The sequence below is a fragment of the Mustela lutreola genome, chromosome 7 (assembly GCF_030435805.1).
Source record: "Mustela lutreola isolate mMusLut2 chromosome 7, mMusLut2.pri, whole genome shotgun sequence".
Taxonomy (NCBI): domain Eukaryota; kingdom Metazoa; phylum Chordata; class Mammalia; order Carnivora; family Mustelidae; genus Mustela; species Mustela lutreola.
The window spans coordinates 109,267,705-109,286,686 of NC_081296.1; the positions used below are offsets into that span (position 1 = coordinate 109,267,705).

Genomic DNA, 18,982 nt, shown 5'->3' on the forward strand with positions numbered 1-18,982 from the left:
CAGTCATTGCTCTAATGAGCCTTGGTTCCTCTTATTGGAGAATGGTACTAGAAACCAAGTTCTGGATATGAGATGGGCTTCTTGCTACTGGATAGTCTCTCAGGTGACAAAAGGAAGAAATATACCGGTTTCTATTCTAAGGTATGCATATTTGTATCTATAAATATTTCTATACATAACCACCTGTATCTATATTAAATTAATCATGAAGTCATGCTGATGTCTCCAATTGTAATCCACTACCACATAAATCATTCTAGTTTTCTCCCTTTGCTTATCTGTAATCTCCCATTCTAAGAACAGAAAACTTGGAAAACCAACTCTGTTGGTTGCCTTTTCATTTTATTCATAGCATCATTAGTAGATAAAATGTTTTCAGTTTGATGGGTCTAATTTATCAATGTTTTTTTTTTTTATCTTAGTGCTTTGTTTATTTAAGAAATACTTGTCTACCACAAAGTCATGAAGTTATTCTCCTGTTTTCTTCTAGAAATTTAGTTAGAGCTCTTATATTTAGGTCTGTGATCCATCTCAAATTAATTTGTGTGTGGTATCTCTAATCTTTTTTCACTAATCTCAAAGGTCCAGCACTACATATAAATGAAATCTGTAAGTATGGCCATTCGGGCGATTTTTCTTAGTTAACTAAAACTGTAGTACTTTAGTGTATTAAGAAATATAAAACAAGGGCACTTGGGTGGCTCAATGGGTTAAAGCCTCTGCCTTCAGCTCAGGTCATGATCCCAGGGTGCTGGGATCGAGCCGCACACCAGGCTCTCTGCTTAGCAGGGAGTCTGCTTCCCCCTCTCTGCCTGCCTCTCTGCCTACTTGTGATCTATGTCAAATAAATAAATAAAATCTTAAAATATATATAAATATATATATATATAAATATATATATATATATATATATATATAAAACAAAGCATGGTATATGGGAAGGACACAACATTGCATGTTCAATCCATTTAGCAACAAGGAAGAGATTGGCAACTTTGGTGAGAATAATCTCAATTGAGATTAAAGGTGGCAGAAACCATAGTGGAATGAACTAAAGCTTCACTAGGAATTACTGAAACACAGGCAGAGAGTGTAAGTAAGAATTAATGTTTTATTGATGGAAAGGACTTTGAGGACTAATGACTTGTGTTAGATCCCACAGCTATTTAAGTGGCAGATCCACGACTCAAACCAAGGTATTTTTATCTTCCTAGCTGAAAATACGGCTTGTTTCAATGTTAATTTGAGGATGAAAAAGCACACGGGCTTTGGAGTCAAATAGATGCAAAAATTGCACCTTTAGGGGTACCTTGGTGGCGCAGTCAGTTAAGCCTCTGACTCCTGGTTTCATATCAGGTTGTGATCTCAGGGTCTTGAGATTAAGCCCTGCACCAGAGGCTCAGCGTGGAGGCTGCCTAAGATTCTCTCTTCTTCTACCTCTGCCCCTCCTCCCACCCCACCCCTACAGGCACACTCTCTTTCCTTCTCAGGTAAATAAATATATATATTTTTAAAATTGCAGCTTCACATTGGGAAAGTTCCCCAATTCTCCATGTCCTTATCTACCTCTTAGGAATGTTGGGAAGATTAAATAAAATAGTTGTAGTTCTGTTTCCTACCAAGATGCTGACCAAGTAAAATTGCTGCCTCCTTCTTCCAAGATCAACCTCAAAGGAGCTACAGAGGGGGGAAAATGCCAAGTTACCTAGTAAACACCCAAATACCAAGGAAAGAGGAAATTCTGGGGCAATGTGGCTGTTCTGAACTGGTGTTTATGGGAAGATGGATATGGCTTGGGACAGGAGGCAGTGGAGAGTAAAATAGGAAATGGTAAAAATTTGGCTTTCACGTCTCTGCTACCATTCTCTTAGGACAACAGAGCCTGTTCCTATATAGCAGCAGCTGAGAGCTCCAGGAGATTTAGAGAGGAATATAAAAATAGGTGTTTGGGGGTGCCTGAGTGGCTCAGTCGATTAAGTGTCTGCCTTCAGCTCAGGTCATGCATGATTTCAGGGTCTGGGATCAAGTCCCACATCGGGCTCCCTGCTCAGCGGGGAGTCTGCTTCCCCCTGCTTGTGCGCTCTCTCTCTCTCAAATAAATTAAAAAAAAAAAAGATTTTTGAAAATGAACAAACACATTAGTAATGTTTGTTGTTGTTTAAAAACTGCTAAGACCAGAGGAAAGATAACATACATTCACAATGACCTAGAAAGAAAGTTTCTAGATAATATCAAGATAAAGAAGGTAAGAGTAAAGAGAAAGCAAGGGATAATAGGGTGTACTCAAATTCTCATCTGATAAGGGGCTTTTACATATAATACTTTTTAAAAAGTAAGAAATAGAAAATGTGGGAGAAACTGAAATTACAGATTAAGATGATAGAAAATTTTATAAATATATCAACAAGTACAGGAAGTGTAAGTGGAATAAATCTCTAATCAGAAGATATATTGAATTTTAAAAATCCAAGTATGTGTTATTTATAAGACATATGCCCAAAGCACAGACATGAAGTGAAAAATAAATGGATGGTATAAATTATGGCAGGCAAATACTAGCCAAAAAGAAAGCTGATACATTGTTAGGGATGAAGAGAGTCACAGTGTCATGATGAAAGTTTCTATTCATTAAGGTAGAGTAATTTGAAACATGTATACATCTGATAAAATAGACTCAGAATGGATGAAGCAAAAATGTATAGAACTACAGAAAAAACTCCGTAAGTCCACTTGATTGTCTGTGATTCATCGCACCTCTGTCATTACTGATAGGCCAAACATACAGAATATTAGCAAGGATATACCAAGGGTCTGATCAAAACAATTCACAAACTTGACCAGAAGAACAAGGACCAATAAGAGAATCCATCTTTCTCAAGCACACATGGAACAGCTACAAATGATCACATAGCAGACCATGAAGAAATGTCAACAAACTTCAATGAATAGATTCCAATGAAGTTAGATATTAAGACCATAATGATAAATTAAGAAATTCCTGTTAAATAAACAAACAAAAAAATCTTCAGTAAATGAATAAACTTAAAAAAATTCCTGTTAAAGAACTCTTGCTTTAAAAAGAACTTATGAGGGGGGTGCCTGGATGGCTCAGTGGGTTAGAGCCTCTGCCTTTAGCTCAGGTCATGATCCCAAGGTCCTGGGATTGAGCCCGACATCGGGCTCTCTGCTCAGCGGGAAGCCTGCTTCCCCCCTCTCTCTGCCTGCCTCTCTGCCTACTTGTGATCTCTGTCAAATAAACAAATAAAATCTTAAAAATAAAAATAAAAAAATAAAAAGAACTTATGAGGGAGATTTTGAAATGCCTAAAACCAAACGGTCATTTTAAAAATGCAATCAAAACTTGTAGGAGAAAGGAAAATTGATGCTTTGAGGGAAATTTTGAGCCTTAAATGTTTAAATTAGAAAAGAAGAAAAAATATCAATATTAATAAGCTATGTGTTCCTCTCAAGAAATCAGAAATAAAACAATAAAGCCAAAGAAAATAGAAAGAAATGGGGCACCTGGCTAGCTCAGTCAGAAGAGCATGCAACTCTTGATCTCGGTGATGAGTTTGAGGCTCACATTGGGTACGGAGATTAATTAAAAAATGAAGTTTAGGGTGGCAGCTCCTCGCCGGCGACTCGGGTGGGCGGTTGCTGGCCTGCGTCCTCTCGCCATGGATAACCCGGAAAATGTCTTTCAAATGTTTGAAGCCCATATGCAGAGCTACAAGGGCGATGACCCAGTTGGTGAATGGGAAAGTTACATGCAGTGGGTAGAAGAGAACTTTCCTGAAAATAAGGAATACTTGACAACTTTATTAGAACATTTAATGAAGGAGTTTTTGGATAAGAAGAAATACCACAATGACCCAAGATTCATAAATTACTGTTTAAAATTTGCTCAGTACAACAGTGATCTTCATCAGTTCTTTGAGTTTCTTTACAACCACGGGATTGGAACCTTGTCATCTCCTCTCTACGTAGCCTGGGCAGGGCATCTGGAAGGCCAGGGAGAGCTGCAGCATGCCAGCGCTGTTCTTCGGAGAGGACTTCAAAACCAGGCCGAACCAAGAGAGCTGCTGCAACAACACTACAGGTTATTCCAGGCACGCCTCACTGAAACGCATTTGCCAACTCAAGCTAGGACTTCAGAACCTCTCCATAATGCTCAGATTTTAAACCAAATGATGACTTCAAAATCAAATCCAGGAAATAACTCAGCTTGCATGTCTAAGAATCAGGGTTCAGAAGTTTCTGGGGTAGTATCTACAGTTGGTGATAAAGAGTCAAAAAAGGAACAAAGGGTGATCGTGATTTCTAAATCAGAATATTCTGCACAAGCATCTTCAGCAGCTAGAGCTGACATTCAGCAGGTTGTCATGTATTGCAAGGAGAAGCTTATTCGCGGAGAATCAGAGTTTTCCTTTGAAGAGCTGAGAGCCCAGAAATACAATCAACGGAGAAAGCATGAACAGTGGGTGAATGAAGATAGACGTTATATGAAAAGAAAAGAAGCAAATGCTTTTGAAGAACAACTATTAAAACAGAAGATGGATGAACTGCATAAGAAGTTGCATCAGGTGGTGGAGACATCCCAGGAGAACTTGCCTGTTTTCCAGGAAAGGTCTGAGTTTAATCCAGCATGTATGGGACCAAGTGTAAGCTCCCAGGAGGACCTGAGAGCCCTGTCTCTTCCAGCTATCAATCATCAGACCTCAAAGAACATGGGAGAGAAACCCAGAGAGACAACTCCTGTTGTTCCTCCTATGGCAAATGCTATCACTGCCACTTTGGTGTCCCCGGCCATCAGTCAGAGTGTATCTCCTCCTGGTCCTTTGGCAGCCCAGTCAGACACAGACTCCATGTTTGCAGTGACCAGAAAAGATGACAGATGTGTGACTAAAAGTACTCATGAATTCAAGCCACAGAGTGAAGCCGAGATAAAAGAAGGATCTGAAACACATAAGGTTGTTAACACAGGCTTTTTTCACACAACTCCAAACACGTCGTTGGGAATGGTTCAGGCGACCCCATCCAGGGTGCAGCCGTCACCCACTGTGCACACAAAGGAAGCATTAGGTTTCATCATGAATATGTTTCAGGCTCCTACACTTCCTGATATTTCTGATGACAAAGATGAATGGCCATCTCTAGACCAAAATGAAGATGCTTTTGAGGCCCAGTTTCAAAAAAATGCAAGGTCTTCTGGGGCTTGGGGAGTCAATAAGATCATCTCTTCTTTGACATCTACTTTTCCTGTGTTCGAAGATGGAAACAAAGAAAATTATGGATTACCACAGCCTAAAAATAAACCTGCAGGAGCCAGGACGTTTGGAGAACGCTCTGTAAGCAGATTTCCTTCAAAACCCAATGAAGTACCTCACGCTGAAGAGTTTTTGGATGACTCAACCGTCTGGGGTGTCCGCTGCAATAGAACCCTGGCGCCCAGTCCGAAGAGCCCAGGACACTTCACGGCTGCCGCACAGCTTGCATCCACACCTTTCCACAAACCACCCACGGACACAGGGCCTTCTCTGGAGGATAAAGAAAATGTGGTTGCAAAAGAGTACGTCCATGTGACTCTGGATTCTTGTGAAGAAAACATGGGAGAACCCTCAAAAGACAGAAAGTTCAGCTCAATTCAAGAGAAAACCCCAGAACCAGCATTCCCTGCAGACATATCTTCAGCATCCTTGCTCTGTGGGAGCCAGCTGCAGCAGGTGGTGTGCTGGCCAGTGAGGTGGCACAGAGCCTTGAGGCTTGTAAACTCACAGACACTAACCTCACCGTCACAGAAGATCCACCCGGCGCTGGTGCCGGGCATCAAGCAGAATGGACGCAGACTAGTTCATTTGAGAATGTCAACGCTTCAAACTTGACTGTTGAGAATCCATGGGATGATACGTTGATTCTCAAACTTTTATCTGGGCTTTCTAAGCCAGTGAGATCCTATCCAAATACTTATGAATGGCAGTGTAAACTTCCAGCCATCAAGCCCAAGACTGAGTTTCAACTGGGTTCCTTGCTGGTCTATGTCGATCACCTTCTTGGAGAAGGGGCCTTTGCCCAGGTCTATGAAGTTACCCATGGAGAGGTGAATGATATCAAAAATAAACAGAAATTCGTTTTAAAGGTCCAAAAGCCCGCCAACCCCTGGGAGTTCTACATCGGGACCCAGCTGATGGAGAGACTGAAGCCAAGCATGCGACACATGTTCATCAAATTCTATTCCGCCCACTTCTTCCAGAACGGCAGTGTATTAGTAGGGGATCTCTACAGCTATGGCACGTTGCTAAATGCTATTAACCTCTATAAAAACACCCCAGAAAAAGTGTCACAAGCTCTGGTCCTGTCCTTCGCGATCAGAATGCTCTGCATGATTCAGCAAGTGCACGACTGTGAGATAATTCACGGAGACATTAAGCCCGACAATTTCATACTGGGAAACAGATTTTTGGAACAGGATGGTGATGACAATGATGTATCTGCTGGCTTGGCGCTGATTGACCTGGGTCAGAGTATAGACATGAAACTTTTTCCTAAAGGAACTACATTTACAGCAAAGTATGAGACCTCTGGTTTTCAGTGTATCGAGATGCTCAGCAACAAGCCATGGAACTACCAGATTGACTACTTCGGAGTTGCTGCAACAGTGTACTGCATGCTTTTCGGCACTTACATGAAAGTGAGAAATGAAGGAGGCGTCTGGAAGCCGGAAGGTCTTTTTAGGAGGCTGCCTCATCTGGACATGTGGAGTGAGTTCTTTCACATCATGTTGAATATTCCCGATTGTCATTATCTTCCGTCTTTGGATTTGTTAAGACAAAAACTGAAGAAAATATTTCAACAACACTATACAAACAAGATTAAGACCCTACGTAACAGGCTGATCATACTGCTCTTAGAATATAAGCGTTCTCGAAAATAAAATACGGACATTCCTTAAAAATCACTTCGTAAATGCTGGCCTGCTCACTCTGATCCTTGAGGTTTTCCATATTTCTTGTTTATGTAAATGTTTCTTAAAAATAAAGTCCACAAAAAATAAAAAAATAAAAAAATGAAGTTTAATAAAAGAATATAGAAAGAAATAGTTAAAGAAAAATAAGAAAACAATGAAATAGAAAGCAAAGATACATTAAGAAAATCAACACTGTTAAAAAAAAATCAACACAGTTAAAACTTGGTTCTTTATAAAAATTATAATAGAGGGGCGCCTGGGTGGCTCAGGTCATGATCCCAGGGTCCTGGGATTCAGCCCCACATTAGGCTATCTGCTCAGCAGGGAGCCTGATTCCCCCTCTCTCTCTCTGCCTAGCTCTCTGCCTACTTGTAATATCTGCCTGTCAAATAAATAAATAAAATCTTTAAAAAAAATTAAAATAAATAAAATGTTAGTAAGATGGATCCAAAAAAGAGACACAAATAATATCATGAATGAAAATATACAAGGGGGATTATATCAGTTATCTACTGCTGTGCAACAAACTATCCTAATGTTTGTAGCATCAAACAATATCCATTTTACTTGCTCTTGATTCAGTGGTTTGTGAATTTGGGCAGATATCAGTGGGACAACTCACCTCTGCTTCATGTCTGCAGTCTCATCTGTATTTCTCTCTTTTTTTTTTTCCAGCTGTATTTCTTAAATGTTTTCCTTTGCACAGATCTAAGTGTAGAGAAGTGTTGGTGGTATCTTCAGTGGCCTGAGACAGCAGCCCAGCATGGTCCATCTCATTCTAAAGTTAGTCAAACTTATGTTTTTCCTTAAAAATCATATTGATGTATTTTTCTCCATAAAATGTGAATTCTATATGGAATTTATTTTAATATTAAAGTGTTATGTTATTCTCAAAATTTTTAGCAAATGTAGATACCCCGGGAGAAAGCCCTGTAATTTCCTGTGATGAGGTATAGGAAATGTTTATCTTTAGCCAAATCACACCTGAACCTTCATGGTTCTGAAGCTTTGTCTTCCCATATACAAACCATGGGAGTGATCATGTCTACTTACATACACACTTGATAGAGTTGTGTTTAAGATGACATGGAAATAATACATGTGAAAATGTTCTGAAAACTGTAAAGCTCTGTATAGATAAAATCTGCTGTTGTTGTTAAAGTATTTTTTGATTGGCAAGAGAAAGAGAAAGCAAGAAAGGAAAGGATGTTTAGAAATAACATAGTCTGTATACACTATTTTCCCAAAATTACTAATTATGTTCTGATATAGGATCTTTGGGAGATATATGTTTTGTTTTGTTTTGTTTTTTAGAGATTTATTTATTTATTTTGAGAGAGAACAGGGATGGGGATGGACAAAGGGAGAGGGAGAGAATCTCTAGCAGTCTCTCCACTGAGCAGGAAGCCCATCAGGAGGCTCAATCTCATCACCCTGAGACCATGACCGGTTCTCAGATGGTGCCACTTTAGAGAACTACCCTGTGACCTCACCACCACGCCCTGGTGATTAAGGTCAGGACTGGGCAGAGAATAGGGCAGAGGAGGCTGAGTGGATCATTTGTCTACTGGATTTCCCTCCTGTCTGTAAGTTTCCCTGGATGAAAGTTTCTAAACAGTACGGAGCGGCTTGCATCATTTTTCTGTCTCAAAGTACTTTCTCAGTTTGGCAGATACACCACCTTTAATAGGGAAGATGGCGGGGATGAGCTCAATGACCTACAATTAACCAAACTGTAGTATTAATTTGTATTTATTTATTTACCTTTAAAAACATCTGTTATAGAAGCCACCAATGGTTACCTAACTTTTAAATCTTTTAAATCTTTTTGTAGAATTTAGTTCAACAGTCATTGAGCTGTAAGAACTATTTAAGCACTGGGGACATCATAAATGAGTAAGATACAGTTCTTGCCCTCAAATCATTCTTCCAACGGTGATCTTATAAATAAATACCTCGTATCAAATCCAGAGGAGCTAGGGAGATCCCAGTCGGCACTAATCACCTTTTTTAGCTAAGCAATCACTTAATCAGCTAACCAGAACTGCTTAGTGAAGGCCTGCTATTAATGACTAAACTAAAATTAGTGAGGTTTTAGTTACTTTATTATTTAGTTATTATTTTAATGTATACTAGTAACCTCTGAACATTGTGCTATTTTCAGTCTTTTAAATCATAGTAGTTCTTTTATGTTATATTATTATTATTTATTTAGGTAGTCTTCACACTCAGCTCAGAGCCCAACGTGGGGCCCAAACTCACGACCCTGAGATCATGACCTGAGCTGAGATCAAAAGTCAGATGCTCAACTGACTGAACCACCCAAGGGCCCCTAGAAGTTCTTTAATATTTTATAGTAAACATTTTTCTTTAATGAATACTATCTCAATTAGATACTGGTGAACTGTCCTCCATAAAAATCTCAAAACCATTTTTCCAAGAAGAGGATTCTGCTGCTACCGTGAGCAATAGTTTTATCAATGAGGCCTTAAAAAAAAAAAATATGGGAAAGTACTGTTAAAATAACAAAAAGTTTTTTTTTAAAAAAGCAGAATCCAAAACTATATAGTTTTAATCCAGTTTTGGAAAGTAAAATATCTATAATTATAGTGGCAGTCACTGTTTTGAAAGAGTTTTACCCATTTAGTCCTCACAAGAACCTTAGGAGGTAGCTAGGGTTAGGAAACTGAGCTACAGACAGGTAAGTGATGCCCCTTAAGGTTACCTGCCCTGGGTCACTCAGAGAAAGTGGACAAAGGGAAAAGGAAATGTCAGAATTCCAATAATTCTTAGATCTAGAGGGTATAATAAGAGGTAGTTCTCATTTCCTATTTTTGGTTACACAATTTCCTAATTTTTCTACAATGAACCTAAATTGTTTGGTAATCATAAAATTGTTTAAAAATAAAATATTCAAGTTTTATGGTCAATAAAATTGCTCAGTAAAGTAGCAAATATGGTGCTGTAAGCCAAGTCATCGCAATCATTTCAATGAGCATGCAAAGAGCATTTTTGTTTTTAAGAGAGTGAGCAAACATGAGAGTGGGGGCACATGGTGGGGGGAGGGGCAGTGGGAAGAAAGAGAGAGAGAGAGAGAGAGGAGAGAAGAGAAGATCTTAAGCAGGCTCCAAGCTCAGTGCAGAGCCTGTTTCAGGCTCCATCTCATGACCCTGAGATCATGACTTGAGCATAAACCAAGAGTCGGTCACTAAACTGTCGGAGCCAAGTGCCCTGCAAAGAACATTTGTATTGACTCTGATGACATTTTCTTATGGTTTAAGTGGGGACATGAAATGATGTCAGAATGTTCCCTACAGTGACTGTAAAAATCCTTAGGTTTGCATTTTGAGTCTATTGCCTGGTGCACACATACTATATACAATGTAACTTTATACAAAACTTCTTCAGGATAAATCTAATACATATTAATTGAATTCTGACCTAAAGAAACAGAGAATTGCAGACTCAGCAGGACTGCTCCTATCTGGTTTTTGACTCCAAGTCCCCTTGAAAGCCATACTGCTGAGCCATGTTAAAGGGATAGCACTTCTTCATGCCTTGATTACTTGACAGATTTGAATCTACACCTCTGACCTCAATGTTTATGCTCTTTCTAGAATACCAGGCTGCCTCTCAAAATGATCTTACCAGTGTTTCTCTTTGGTTTCTTGTATTCTGAAAACAAAAGATGTTCATGCAACATTGAAGCAAATATCAGAGTATACCTCAGAAAACCTGCTGATTAAAATTATTTACCAATGTTTCATAACTAGCCAAGGACAGAACTGGAACATGAATGTGGGTATACTTTTCCCCCATTAAGTCATCATGAGTTACACAAATGTCTGATCTCTGAGGCCCTATCTGCAGAGATGGAAGTAGATAGGAGGGCTGCCCACAGTCTGGCAAAACCCTTCAATGCTGACTCAAGGCACTTTTAATCATTTCTGTCCCAAAGAACCTAAAGTGTATCTTACTTGTAATGGCATCTAATTTCAGGAAGAGCTTTGAAAAACTTCATAATTCCTTTATGCTCTTAGGGACGCACTTGGAAGAAGTAAGAGATAATGCTCCTAGTTAACAACGATGAGGGAATCCCTGCAAAGGGGAGGGAACAGGGCTGATCAGGAGCCCTGAGATTAAATTTAAGGTGACCTAGCCTGCCCTGCAGCAGAAAAGAAAAACTGGAATCTAAGAAAATTGAGTTCCTTTAGTGTGGCAGAGCATTTGTGAATACAAAAAAGAAGGGATTAGTGTGGGGTCTCCTGATTGGATGGGGGCCACCAAATGTAGGGCAAACCTAGGTCTGGAGCTACTCCATTCCAACACGGTGGAGTGGAGGCCAGCAGCACAGAAGGAGAAAGAATTCACCCAAGGCAGAACAAAAGGAGATGGAAGTTTATTGAAAATACCTTAAGGAAGCAGCAGGCAGGATAGCAAAGTTGACACTGTCAAGAGGTGGGGGGGGGTATGGGAACCTTTGGAATTTTTCTTTTTTGGTACCTGTGTCTGGTGTAAGTAGACCATTGGTCAGCTAGGACTGCCCCCCAATGGGCCTGTTTGGATTCAGCCCAGTGGTCATGGGGGTGGGTGGCGGCAGAGGGGGGACACTGTGGGGGTGTGGGGCTGGGGGTGTTGGGGCTGACTTCTACTTTATTCAGGACTCCATTGTTCAAATTCGTTGCCTAAAAGAGGCCTCTACAAATAGGAGAAAAAAAGAACTAAGGATAATGGTGAACCTGTAAAATCTGCTTTTGTTAGTTATTGTCAAGGGCTTGGTGATGAGAAAATGTATTCTCTAAAAGCATACATACACCTGAGCTGTCCAAAGTGGTTGCCACCAACCACCTGTGGCTACTGAGCACCTGAAATGTACCTATGGTGACTAAGGACAAATTTTTTTAATTTTACTTAATCTCCAGTAGTTTAAATTTGATTCAGTTGTTGGGAAGCTTTTAGGTATATTTGTAACAACCTGGGTAGGTGGATATACTTTGCAACTCTAGATTTTATGATCTCTAAATACAGATCAAGCTTTCCCATGAAAATCTAAGTCCAAATTGAGATCCACTGTACTGGATTTGGGAGCCATGTTACCAAAAAAATAAAATATATAATATAATATTTATTTATATTCTGTGTTTAAATATTTTAGACAAATTGTGGATATATTGAGTTAAAACTCATTACTAAAATGAATTTCACTTTTTTTTTTCTTTTAATGTGGCTATTAGAAAACTTTAAATCACCTGTGTGGCTTGCATTACCTCTCTGTTGGGAAATGCTATCATCGTTATGAGAAACATTGCCATTTGAAATATCAGTGACAATGGAATGTCTCATTCCTACTCAGAAGATCTGAGTCCTGTGGGTTACTTTAATACAGGGAAACAGAATCCATTTCTAACCAAGAGCTTCAGATAAGAGGTTCTTCAACTGCAGTTTCCAAGGAAACAGGTAATCAGAGTAGAATATTCCTAGGAGAACTTCTAAAATGTTTCCAATGTAAGGCCAAGGCCATGTAAACAATGTTTCTCCTCTGGCTATACAGACTCTGTCCTTTGGAATGATTACTGACTTTTCTTTTCTTTTCTTCCCCCCTCCCCTTTATCAGTGATATCTGTTGTTCTGCTCTGTTCCTGTTGCCTCCAGAACAAAAACTGCAGAGAAACCTCAGTTGCTAAACTGCTCCTGCTTCATGACATCACCATTTCAGAGCCGATCCCCACTTGTCCCAGGCCCTTTTCAGAATCCTTCGGCACAGGCTCCAACTTTGAGGTAAGTCCCTTTCAAGTCTCTGATGCCCAGACATCCAAGGTCCTGGAGAGGCCTTATGCTCTCTGTCTTGCAGCAGCAGGTAAATAGCCCCAACTTTAACGAGTGTGTTCCTGGTGGTCTTCATCTGATGGACTTCATCTAGGGACATCTGAAAATGAAGTCTTAAAATCTTGAAATTGGATTACCAAAAAGGAGCAAGAGGAATTATTCATTGATTCCAGAAAAATTTGAAATGTAAACAGTGGAAAGCAGTTGTAGAGTCTAACCAACCTGGGTTCTAGTCCTGGAGCTACTCAATTTCTATTTTTAGACTTCATTAAACATCAAAACATCTATTTCAGGGGCGCCTGGGGAACTCGGTCTGTTAAGCGTCTGCCTTTAGCTCATGTCATGATCCCAGGGTCTGGGGACTGAGTCCTGCATCTGGCTCCCTGTTTAGTGGGGAGTCCGCTTCTCCCTCTGCCTCTCTCTCCCCACCCTGCTCATTCTCTCTCTTGCTCTCTCAAATAAATAAATGACCTTTTTAAAAAAATCTATTTCATAAGGTGGTAAGAATTTAAGGAAATACCCTACTTAAATTGCAGCTGGCACAGTGAACACTTTAAAATGGTAATTACCATTAGCTGCCCACAAAGGGGAAAGTTAGCAGTAGGACAGAATCCTGTGGGCATTTCTGAGTTCTCTGGACCAGCCCGGTTTCTGGCAAAGCAGGAAATGTGTGTGTGTGTGTGTGTGTGTGTGTGTGTGTGTGTGTGTGTAACTTAATTCATTAATTAATCAATTTTCCTGAACAGTTAAAGCTAAAGGAAGGTAAAAGGAGCTCTAAACTTTCCTTTGGAATCAAAAGATGAAGGAATTGCTGATAAAAGATTCTCCTTTTCAGAAATTTGTTCTGCTTTTGCGTGTTTTATTTTTAATTTTTAAAGATTCATTTGAGACAGAATGAGAGAGAGAAAGAGAGAGAGAGCGAGCATGCACCAGCAGGAGGATGGGACAGAGGGAGTGGGAAAGAGAATCCTCAAGCAGACGCCCCAGTGAGCGTGGAGCCTGATGCAGGGTTCACTCGTAGGACCCGTTATTAGGACCTGAGCTGAAATCAAGAGTTGGATGCTTAACCAACTAAGCTACCCAGGGGCCCCTGCTTTCCCTTGTTTTAAAGATGCTTTTATTTTATATGCCTAATAAACTTTTAATGTTTAGTGGCTCCAGAGTCCCTGTAAACCAAGCCTTGGATTAACAGGCTACCACAATGAGAATAGGATAGTGGTAAAAAGAGAGTGGGCTTTGGCCTCATAGAGACATGGGTTTAAATTCCGGTTCTGCCACTTTTTCAATCCATAGGTACAAGGCTACATATGGCCTCGGTCAAGAGATTTACTTCTTCCTCAGCTTCCCTTTGATAACAATACTTTCCTCATGGAATTTTAAGATAGATTAAAGGATTTGACAAATATAATAACAATATCCTTGGATCTTCCAACAGAAACTATGTGCATATCTGATTAAAGTATTGAGAAATGAAGAGCAAAGAGATAATGCTGTCAAAAGTTAGTGAAAATGGGGGCACCTGGGTGGCTCAGTGGGTAAAAGCCTCTGCCTTCGGCTCAGGTCATGATTCCAAGGTCCTGGGATTGAGCCCCACATCAAGCTCTCTGCTCAGTGGGGAGCCTGCCTGCCTCTCTGCCTACTTGTGATCTCTGTCAAATAAATAAATAAAATCTAAAAAAAAAAAAAGTGAAAATGGGAAAATTTACTGTTAATTGGTGACAACTATAAACTGATAGAGCTTTCTAGAAAACAAGCATTGAAGCTGTTTCCCAATCAGTCTTACTTGTGGTAAAGTGGGTAAGATTTTCCTCAATCCACAGCACTGTAAGCTTTGGAGCAGCATATCCCCCCCAACCCCCTAAGTCCATTTTGAAATTTAAAGAAAGTCAAACTCATTCAGATGTTTTTTCTCCTCCACTTATGGCTGCTTTCTTTCACCGATCATTAAAGGCTGTTGATTCTTCCCTCAGAACTAGTCTTAGAAAACATAGCAGAAATGTAAGAAATATTGATTGACATTTTTATTATGCAGATGTTCTATATAAAGTGACAAGACTTCATTTTTTATGCTGCTCTGAACTCATTTCAAAGTGATTGAAACCCCTTCTCATAATTTTCTGTAAAATTTAAGCACACACCTGCAAAATTATCTGTAAAAATATATAAATACAGAGTTGACAGATTGCAATTATTTAAAAGTTACATACATATTTTGACAAATCCTGGGTGGAACTGTGCAATGTGGTGAGATTGGGTGGAGCTTTCTTGTATTTTAATTCCTACCATATTGTATTGATAGTTTTTGTACAATAAATTATAGCTTAAAAATTCCTGCAAATAGTTCAATCTAATTATATGTCCTTAAAGATCTAATTTAATGTTAAAATCTTCAGTTATTTTTAAAAAACACATCTATCTTAAAAACCCCACATCTTTCTTTAAAAGAAAATGCTTGCTGAATAATGTATTATATTTTATATACGTTATAAATATCAAATTAATCATTCTCTTCTTATTAGCTAGCTAAGCTATTTTTAATTTCCCTATTATACATAATCTTTCAATTAACACCTTTTAAAATGTCAAGTGTTGTTCAAGCTTTTCTTTTATATCTCAACATTTTTTCTTTATTTGCCTCGTCTTTACAATGGGAGAAAGAGCAACATAATTTTTAAAAATTATTTTTAAAAACTGAAGGAAGTAAAAATACCTGTTAAAGCAAAATGTATATATTTACATCACCATCTGTCATTTCCCACTAGTGGCACCTCCTTCTTTTTTTTGTTTTTGAAGATTCTATTCATTTTGTGGGGGGAAGGGGCAGAGGGACAGACTCTCAAGCAGACTCCTAGCTGACTGTGGAGCCTGACACAGAGCTCAGTCCAGGGCTCAATGAGGGGCTTGATCTCCCAACTCTGAGATCATGACCTGAGCTGAAACCAAGAGTCAGAGGTAAGCCTCTGGCCAACTGAGCCACCTAGGTGGGCCCCACTGCTACCTCCTTCTGAGTGTGATCTCTTTCAGTGTGAAAGGGATCTTTAGGAAAAAAAAAAAAAAATATATATATATATATATATATATATATATATTTATTTGAGAAAGGGAGAAAGAGTGCAGGGGAGGGGGAGGGACAGAGGAAGAAGAAGAGAGAGAATCTCCAGCAGACTCCCTCCTGAGCACAGAGTCCTGCATGGGGCTCAATCCTGACCCCAGTTAAAATCAAGAGTTGGACTTGTGGGGTGCCTGGGTGGCTCAGTGGGTTAAAGCCTCTGCCTTTGGCTCAGGTCATGATCCCAGAGTCCTGAGATCGAGCCCCGCATTTGGAAGGGGAGCCTGCTTCCCCTTCTCTCTCTGCCTACCTCTCTGCCTATTTGTGATCTCTGTCTGTCAAATAAATAAATAAAATCTTAAAAAAAAAAAAAAAAGGAGTTGGACTCGCTTAATTGACTCAGCCACCCAGGGTGACCCAGTTTCTGATTATTTCTTAGGAGAGAATCCCAGATGGCGGTGCTTACTAAGTAACAAAGGCTTCAAGAATTTGGAAATTACAGAAACATTAAAGGAAATTGTTTTTGACAAGATAGAAAAATTCAAATACTGTCTATGTAAAGTGAGAAACATTTGTACAAAAGAAGACAAAGTCAAAAGGAAAAACAATGGAGTGGCAAAATGTTTGTAATTAATATGTTAGATGGAAATTTGTGATCTAAAAGGGAACTGATGATAAATTTCTCTGGACAATAACTAGCATCCCTTGGGTAAGTAAATATTTTTTAAAAATGAGAGCTAGGAATAAAGGAATTTTCCCAGTTCCTGAAGGAATTTGTACTCTGATACCTGTGCGAAGTCCAATTTCTTAGTGACTCAGTATAAACTTTCTCATATTCAGGACCGATGTGTATGTGTTATACATACACATGAGATTTTGTGACTAAATATATAATGTAATTTATATTGATTGAGAGTATAGATAGGAACTGTCGTTTAATTTAACAGTGCTAGAATAGATTATTAGAAATAGTTTTACTGGATGATTTTTTTGTGACTCTGATAATGAAATGTTTGGATGATTTCTTCTTTTGAGAGCCTGTGTACTCATTAATACTGCTTTGTTCTCTTGTTAATTTTTATTAGTGTTTTTCCTTCCAGTTGTTTTCCAAGTGTTTCTTTTTGGGTAAACTATTTGTGCATCCATATAAAAACAAGATTTGTTTTATAGTGTGGATTACTTTTAGCAGGTGTTTATAATATGAGAAGGAATTAACCAGCAAATTTTTAAAATAAAGGCCTAGTGTCCATAGGCAAATTTTAATGTGTGAGCTCTTTATTAAATACATCATAAATATTAATGAGACAGTGTGTTTAAAATAGCTTCATGTCTTTATTTTTAATTAATCTGTTTTTTTTTTGTTAGAAAAGAATTGCATGCACATAATAAAGAAGTTAGAATAAAAAAGCTTAAAATGTCTTTAAAGACTTAAAAAGTCTCCCTCCTCTCCCCAACTCTACCCTCTCCACCAGAGTCCCTAATTCATTTCCTAGGAATCACTCTTGTTAATAGCTTCTGCTTTTAGTTTATCATATTTCATGTCTTATCAAGTCTACATAGGATCTATCGATATTCTGTTATGAAAGATTAATTTGTTATGAACCAACTACCCTTCTACCTCTGGATTTTATTGCTTATATTTTCATATTTCTAAATGTCTTCTAGTGGCTGCCTTATTTACTTATTTACTTTAATAACACATTTAAATGTTTAATTCTGGATTTCTCAAGTTTAATGTGGCTTGAAGACCCATAATGAAAAATGAGAATATTACCTATCTTTCTACTTCTATCTACCTCCTAATTTTTCTTAGCTATATTAATGTGCCTGAGTATTATTGTATACTATTAATTAATATTTTCTCTTTTCCATTTTTCCATTCAAGCAAGTAAAGGGCTCTGCATTCTATCCCTTCAGGGGAGACTTTGGACAGGAAGGAAAGCAGAATTAACTTGTACAATTTTCCCTGGCTTTTGTTTTCCATAAGCCTAAACTCACTGAGTTGCATTGGAGTTGGAGAAAGGGAGTGTGATGCCTTACAGAAGCAAGAGACGGGGAGAGGCTTCTCCTGGAGATTTCATGAGGGTGGTGGTGAGAAGCTGTGTGAGACTCAAACTCTGCTGCATGGTGAAGCCCTTTGAAGGGGGGCAAGCTCAAAAGGGAGCCGTGTCAGGTATCTGGGAAGCATACTGGCACAAGCTTCCCAACCTCAGCTAGGACTCCCATATCACATGTGGAACCCCAAAAGAGCAGAGATCTGCTGCAGTGGAAACAATCATTTGTTGAGGCTCTCAGTGAACTGAGCACAGATTACTGATGACTGGAGCCCCCCCCTTCTCTCTGATGTTTTGGTAACTGTGTGCTTTGGGACCCAGGGAGGGCAGAGAAATCCCAATAATGTTTGTGTTTATGTTTCCCATCAAGCAGGTCTTAGAAGAGAGGTAGAGGGATAAAGGGACTATTCCCCAGAGGCAGACATTAAATTGAAGAGTAGAAGATAAAGTGATATTTCTTACATACTTGAATTTGTTGGCTGAGGTTTATATCCTGCCACATAATTTTTAAATTGCCAAGGTTTATGACCTCCATGCTACCCTGTAATAGAAATCTCCTACACTTTGGGCATTATTTGATACCCCAAAGTGAAGCCAATAAACCGCATGTATGATATTATGATTACATAAGTATTATTTACTATAAAGCAAATATTATGATTGGACTAATTTAGAAAGAAACCAAATCTTATGACATTAAAAATTTGTTGCTTAAGTGTGCCTGGGTAACCCAGTTGGTTAAGCATCTGCCTTTGGCTCCAGTTATGATTTCCCAGTCTGGGGATCAGGCTCCTTGCTCAGCGGAGAATCTGCTGCTCCCTCTCCTCTGCCCTCTCACTCTTGCTTGCTTTCTCTCTCTCAAGTAAATAAATAAATCTTGTTTTTAAAAAAATTCCTGCTTAAATCTTTCCTTTATTTTTTCCCCATTCTATTTAGTTGTCATCATTATTGTATAACCTGATGACTTGGGTTCCTATTTCTGTGCTGAAGTACTTCCTGTAGTAATTTTTTTCAGGTAGGGAGTATGAATGGTAAATGTTTTATTACCAGATGTCTTTATTTTGCCCTCATGCTTAATCAGCAATAAGG

The 18,982-nt window shown here is 38.9% G+C and overlaps 2 protein-coding genes across 2 annotated transcripts in view; both read left to right on the forward strand.

Moving 5' to 3' along the window:
- The first annotated feature begins 3,625 nt into the window (after positions 1-3,625).
- Positions 3,626-7,073, forward strand: LOC131836599 (mitotic checkpoint serine/threonine-protein kinase BUB1-like). The gene is given in 2 exon segments (XM_059182159.1): positions 3,626-5,712; positions 5,715-7,073. Coding segments are annotated over 2 exon segments (3,252 nt in total). The 5' UTR covers positions 3,626-3,677; the 3' UTR covers positions 6,932-7,073.
- A 5,650-nt stretch (positions 7,074-12,723) lies between these two features.
- Positions 12,724-18,982, forward strand: part of FBXO34 (F-box protein 34) — a 134,311-nt gene continuing 128,052 nt past the window's right edge. Inside the window, exon 1 of the mRNA XM_059182165.1 lies at positions 12,724-12,742. The gene's annotated coding sequence lies outside the window, so the exon portion shown is untranslated. The remainder of the gene's footprint in view (positions 12,743-18,982) is intronic.